The sequence below is a fragment of the Bombus vancouverensis genome, chromosome 8 (assembly GCF_051014615.1).
Source record: "Bombus vancouverensis nearcticus chromosome 8, iyBomVanc1_principal, whole genome shotgun sequence".
In the NCBI taxonomy this organism is placed as follows: domain Eukaryota; kingdom Metazoa; phylum Arthropoda; class Insecta; order Hymenoptera; family Apidae; genus Bombus; species Bombus vancouverensis.
In genome coordinates this window covers 12,203,084-12,210,381 of record NC_134918.1, presented here as the reverse complement: position 1 = coordinate 12,210,381, position 7,298 = coordinate 12,203,084, and the positions used below count along the sequence as shown (strand labels likewise).

Below are 7,298 nucleotides of genomic sequence, written 5' to 3'. Positions count from 1 at the left end.
CCGGTTCCATAAAAGTAACCTTTGTCACGGTTCCACGACTTTATGACTTTATAACTAATTAGATACAATTCTGCTATATAATTGCGGGTACACTCACAGTGATTGTGTAATACGATGAATATTTTACTAAAAATAAATCGGCATGTATTCAACAAAAATTACTACAAAAATGCTAAAGTGCTCTTTTGCTTTCCTCAAAAAAGACAGGTTTGAGTAAGAATTATATTTATTGTAAGCCGTTCAATTTAATCTACCTATCATAATTTATACATCTTTCCATTAAAGAACTCATATTTCATGCATTTTTGGCTCTTATGCCGTTTTATTTACGATTCAGAATCGCTATCAACCAGATAATTCACGATTTCGCGTCTATACTTCCTTTCACATTTCATCACATCGACATTCACTGGTTAAACAATAAATGGTCGACCCTTGTTCCGTTGTATGCGTGTGTCCTCGCATATAAACGTTGCAAAAACGTGACTGTGATTGCGGCAAATCGCATTATTGCGAAACACCGGTATGCAAAGTCCATTTCAAGTATTAGGTACCTACGTTGTATCGAATTGGCAATAATTAGGCGCGCACACACACAAAGTGTGTGCATGCGATCTGCTCGCTTTCCATACAAGACACTCGCAAAACGAGCCAGCTGGTAGTGGAAGGTCTGGGAATTAATTGCTTCAATTGAAATTTTCGTTTTGCAAATCGAGTCGTGCTACTCGCGTTCACGATTTGTACGAGTTTCGCCGTGAAAATTTAAAATTGTGGCGCTGAACTTACGAAAGGAACGGATTGGTTTTGTGTAGAAATATATGTTGCTTTGGGGAAAGCTGCTTCTGTTCATGAATCAATAAATCTTGTAGTTAGTACGCTTTCGATCTAATGACTTCATGCAATGTTCGTTTCGTTTTCTAGTCTAGTTATTTGTTACCTTACCATAAGATTTTTATCTTTATGTATGCTTTCGAGATCATTTGGTTTTAATTTTCTGGATTTTATGTTATGAGATTTGACTATCATGATTATATCGATAAAGTTCATCAAACAAATCAGAAAATATATATAAAAATTAGAAAATATTTAATATATATTTCATACAGATTAGAAAAAGGTATCTGAATAGTCAATTCTCGATCGTATTACTAAACCTCGATATTCAGGCAGTCATGTTTAAGACTTATGTGCTTAAGATGACTACTCACGCTGTATACTAATTTTTTATTAAATATATGGCTACAGTAAATATCTTGTAATCTCTGTACATATTTTTAGATCAGCTTCAGACTTTACCAACATTATCACGACAATCGTGTCTCATCACAGTGTTAATGAAATTTTGGAATTTTTTATGTAACACATACAATACGAACATAAAAGTTTTCTATGCTAAATGTTCAAATACTTTCTTACCGAAGCAATGTACTTCATCCTGATTGAAAACTTAGAACTAGGACATTTAGAACGTGTTGCAAATTACCAATCAGAATGTCTTGCGTGCATATGTGGCTAGCGCATGCGGTGTCAGTCCGTAACCGGGCGTCACATGCGACCCCTTCAGATGCGGCTTGGGTTTTGGCTTGCTATAACTCCGATAATTATGTTACCAATGCGTCGAAGGACAAAGAGCTCTCGAACGACGTGGATGGCTCGCGAACGAGAGCCAGAAGAGAGATGGTTGCTTGGTAGCCCAGCTGCCGGTAATCCTCCCTTTGTAATTTGCCTCCGTGACCCCTCGCCCCACCATTTTGCCAATGGCGTCGATCCTACGTTGGTTTCTTCCTAAAAAAAAAAAAAAAAAAAAAAAAATAGAATAGAATAGAATCGCTTCAATATAAGACGAGAAACGCATCGCTTGAACTGTATGGTACGTGCGCGACTTAATCGAACTTTTGATTCCTATCTTGTTAGCGTTACTGTCATTCACGTAAATGTATTTTAGTTCGCTCATATAGCTATTGGTTTTAGCCTTATGAAGTTTAAATATTTAAAACATTATTTTATTACAATTAATATTTTTTATATATGTGCAAGCTTATATTTTATAAAATTTGTCCGAGTAATTCGAAGATTTTACACTTCATAGTATATGGTTTGTATATGCATATCGAATGTCGAAATAAATTTATTATATTTATTCTTCTCCCCGCAATATATTTTTCACATTCAAAGACTTTATCGTTTCGTTGCATTATCATCATTTTAAATATTACATTATTACCGTTAAGGAACTACAATTAAAATGGAAAAATATAAGTAATATAGAGCAAACTTAATATACAAACAAAATCTAGTCCATCTTTCAAAGGTAAACCACAAAAATAAAACCTATACTACTACACCATATAACACTATAACTAACTATACAACTGGAGAATATGAGTTATATAACTATATAACTATATCTAAACTACTAAACTATAACAAAACCACTTCCAGCAACTCTATATATAATGATACAAAACATACTAAAAGAAACTAAAATCCCGAAAAGAAGAAAAGAAAAGAAATAATACAAGAAAAATAGGAGAAGAAATATCAATACAAGAAGTAAACTCCGTTCTACGCCACTGGCAGGCGGTTGATGTCACCGTGGCCGTGCCCTTTGGATAATAGAGTCCGCGACTTTAATGGACTCGCTAATCCTCTTCCCTGTTTGTCGGTGAGTCCATCCGGGGGATGTATTCAAGGCATGCACGAAGGTAAAAATCGGGGCAGGGTGGTGTGACTGCGGTACGGTCACAGTTTAGGGCTGTTCTCTAACGGAGACTGCAACGTGTGGGTTGTCGCGCGAACGAAGGGCGACGACAAGGGGGTTGTCGTCTACCCTGTCACGTCCCGGAAAGCTGAAAACCCGCCCCTTGTGCGGATCCATCGGTGCGATGATACCTTGATTTCTCGAGTGACGAATTGAGTGCGCTTAATGCGAAGCGGTGCGTTTAACGACGTAATTTGACGTAATGCCATACCATCTTGAAGCCCCTCGGTTCGCTTGGTTAAGTCCAGTTCTGTCGCGATGGTAAATTGTTGTTCGGTTAACCATGGAATATATGGTATCGTTAAATACGTTCATCAAAATGATAAATGTCGGCTTTTTTCTATTGAAATATGAACAATGTGTATTAGTTTACGAACGTCAATTTAATTTACACTTGATATTATACGAGAGGAAAACACGTCTTTTCATCTGCCCGTTTATGAAATATAAAAATGAAATTATAAAGAAGTGGTTTATATTTCTTGGTATTATCAGTGTATCTAAGTATTTAACTGTATCCTTAATTAGACAAAAATTTAAATCAAGTTCTGTTCTATATCAGAAAAAGAAACATTATGATACCTATTGGTGATAAGGATCAAATTGAAAGGAGATATGTAAAATAGACCATATATGTTTAACTTTAATCGTATTTCTATCTTACGGTATTTCTTCTTTATTTTCCATTGAATTACCATTCAATTCTGTACTACTTTATCTTACAAATACCAATATAACAACCTAAAATATCTTAACATCTGTAATATTTAGCATTCAAAACCAACATTCAAAAATCATAAGAAATCCTATTCTCAATTTACCAATAATTTCATGAATCCTGTCAAAAAATAATTAACCAAATCTGCTAAACACTCTACTTCGCTTTCTTTTATTTTCTACTGAACATTCAAATTTTTACCTTCAAACCTTTTAACAAGAAAAAAATATACAAAAATCAGTTATCATGCAAAAGAACGACTTTCAAATGAAAACCAAAAATATCACTTTTCATGACCAAGCAAAAGTTCTATACAGCAATCTTGCAACCACCTTTCAAGCTTGATTACGCTCTTCGAGGGATTGAGTTACTCAGATTGTTTTGGAATTGCAACAATTGTTGAATGTGTGGTGGTAATTTGGACGAGTACTGCGGCGCGGCGTTAAAATTTTGCTGAGGAAGAGGGCGATACTGCGGTTGCTGTGGAAGAATTGGTTTCTGGCCGCCGCCCAATGGAATTGATCTATAGTCCGGTTGCTGAATGCCAGAAGCAAATTGCACTTGCGGCCGGTATTGCGAGACCTGGGCCTGCGATAGCTGCTGAGGTTGGCTAGGCTGAGCTGGTCCCAGTTTTGGAATTGGTTGCGCCGGAACTGGCACTACGGGTGGACGAAATTGCTGTGCGTGTAAAAGTTGCTGGATCTGAGCTGGTGCTTGGTTCACTGTACGTAAGTGACCAGCTTGCCTTCTGTCGCGAACGTGGTCTGAAAATTTTCAATTTGAGAAGTTAGAATTACGATGGTGGATTGGAGAAATTGTACGAGAAGAGGACGAAATACAAAAGAGATGGCTGCAGTCATTGTTAAACGAAGAATTTATCTCGTAAGTTAAAAGCTAAAAATGAAGACAATGCATACAATGTGCGAAATCTTGTAAAATTTTCAAACTATAATACCCGTTATAATATTTAGTGGACGAAATGAATCTCTGCTTCGTTTCCTTCGTTATGTCTATGGGAATAATGAGTTTGCACAAACGTTTATGATTTAATATAATATAATATAATGCTCGAATAATGAAACATCAAACTGACATAATATAATGTTGGAATAGAAACTTGATGTGAATATTTCTAACAAGTAACTGATACTCGAATGTTAGAAATGCAAGGAATAGCTAAATACTTGAGGTTAAGGTATGACATAAGAGTGTACAGTCAACGAAGGATTTGGGTAAAGGTGAATTGAGAGTGAAAGTAAAATTCCTACAACGATATAGATCAATATAGGTACTGAGGGAACGAGAGCTGAAAGATCAGACTATTAAAGTACAGGTTTGTTGTAATTAACATGTTTTAAAAACAATGAAACTTTACTAAAATACTATGAATATTTACACACAATTATTGTTACAATCTTATTAAGAAGATGCAAAAATGTAATCAGAAATATGATATAATTCGTGAATTTATCGTTGAAAGAACAAAGTATATAATTTACCAATGGTAGCGTATTGAAATTCTTGTCCCAAAAGGTCACCAAACACATCACCAGTAGCATAAATAGGCACCACGGCCAATATTAAAACCTACAATTTTTAACAATTGTTAATATCCATCTTGAATGAATCATAGAACTACCTTAACTAAATGGCCTCACTCGCAATTTTGGAAAAAAATATATCGAAATCAGTTAAATATTTCTTATAATTAAACGAAGATTTGTTCGTCGCTTTATACTATTTATTATCATTACTTTCGAAACTATTTATAATTAGCGTAAAATGAATAATTTAACAGCTTTATTGCGGAAGATAAACATTGAACGTATCTATGGAACAACAAAAGTTTACTCTCTAACACGACTCACTTCGCATCTTGTAACGGAGAGATGAACGTGTTGACAGTAAAATAGAAAATTATACGAGGATAAATCATTTCTCCTAAATGTCATAAAAATGCGTGCATATGTGAAAATTGCGGATAAAGATAAAAGAAAAAATTGAGTTTACGATCGAGAAAGCTGGCTAATGCAATTTGCCAGTCTCTCGCGATACACACCATTGCACACTTGTAGACATTTACATAATTTAAACAATACGAGTAAAGTAACTTTTCACGAAGGAAAAGGCTGAAAGCAGTAAATGCCTGATACACACCTTTCGAACGATGTAGTGGTGCGATTTCTCGCTTGTGATAATAGATTTTTGTGGAAGATAATGTAGGTCAAGTAACTTTCAACGAGAACTGCTATATAATCGGGTATGAATTTATATACCAATGATGTTTTAGTCTTTCCTTATTGTGATAATTTAATTGACTAAATAATTAAGTAGAAGATAAGCAACTTTTTTTTAACTGTTATACATTTCAATAGGTGCAATATGCAATAGTTTTAGGTGAACGATATTTATCAATTCTCTGTCAATATTATCATTAGTTAGTTATTTTAAACTTATTCAACTTGAAAATCTAGATTTAATCTCATTCACATAATAAATTAAATTGTCATGAATAAAAATGATATTTATCAATTCCTCGTTGACTGACGAGAATGTGAGAAAACAACAAACTTATAATTGATTATCTGAGATTTATAATTAAGATCTACTCTATACGAATTTACTAAAATTAATTACGAATTAACTTCCACTGTGTATACAATGAGTAATAAATTTCTAAGCTGTCACAGGAATAGATAAATCAATCTTCTTAATCTTCCACTTCATTGAGAGAAAATGTATCTTTACATGAAATTGAAAAATAGGAGAAACACGCACTGTATAAAATAATTTTCACATTATTCATCCTTTATCTAAACTGAAGTAAGACTAAAATATCCACACAAAGCATACTTATAAGAACGGCAGCAAAACATAATTAACGTTTTTCAAACAATCTTAATTTATCTTTACTAACTACAGTAAGAAGGATATATAAAAAAAAAATGGATTTGCTAAACATAGAAAAGTATTGCTTAAATGTTTACAGATAGTATATACGTGATAATAACAACAAAGCATAATTTATTTATTTTTACTAATTCATTATCACTTAGAAAGAAATAAATCAACGTAAGGAAAAAAATTCGCCAAGCAAAGCAAACATTTGTTTAATTTTTCAGACAAAACATAACAAAACAATTAAAATTCATTAAATTTATCTTTAAGCTTCCAATTTATCTTTATCAATACAAAAAAATATATGTAAGAAAGTATATTTACTAAGAAAGCATAAAATTTTACTAAACATAGAGAAGAATATCTTAAATTAGAAAGGAAAAGATACAAAAGATCAATTTGTACTCACAAGGAACTTCATGTCGAAGGTGTAGGCGAATTCGGGATAGGAGCTGAACGAAACTGGCGGCCGCAACGCGACGCACTTCTATATGGGCGACCGTTTCCAGGGTAAATGGTCCGGCCAACCACTAACTTTCACGGTTGGTTGGTTTCGACTGAAATTTTTTTCTCCATCGTACAGGTCTCCCGCCCGTTCGTCACGTAACAAACGCGGCTCATATGAACGGTATGCAGTATTTCTGTCGCCGTTACCCAGGAAGTAATTCGACTAGGTGTACCAGAAAACCTGGAACTGTGACGATTCCATTTGAAATTATGCCTCGCTTAATGATGGGTTATTGTCCATTTAAATCGATTATTTTCCACTTGGTCAAGGATCACTAGGTATTTCATTGAAGTTATTGAAGTGTGATGGCAGAGGGATAATTACTTGTTACTGTGTCACAGATACTGTGTCAAAGGTCATTGAAAATTTTATTAAAAGTAAAAGAATCGAAGATTGTGTATAATTTATTTTTT

General features: G+C 34.0%; 1 protein-coding gene across 1 annotated transcript; it reads right to left on the bottom strand.

The window, feature by feature from the left end:
- Positions 1–3,393: 3,393 nt before the first annotated feature.
- LOC117155897 (uncharacterized) lies at positions 3,394–6,911 on the bottom strand. Its single transcript, XM_033332381.2, has 3 exons — positions 6,787–6,911; positions 4,979–5,066; positions 3,394–4,243 (listed from the first exon to the last, which is right to left on the bottom strand). Exons 1-3 carry the CDS (start codon positions 6,796–6,798, stop codon positions 3,825–3,827), a joined length of 519 nt encoding a protein of 172 aa, XP_033188272.2. The 5' UTR covers positions 6,799–6,911; the 3' UTR covers positions 3,394–3,824.
- Positions 6,912–7,298: the final 387 nt, after the last annotated feature.

Excerpts from the sequence above, each read along its gene's own strand:
- LOC117155897 (XM_033332381.2), bottom strand. Across the intron at positions 4,244-4,978 it reads ATTTCAATACGCTACCATTG|ACCACGTTCGCGACAGAAGG; the intron begins GTAAATTATATA and ends GAAAATTTTCAG.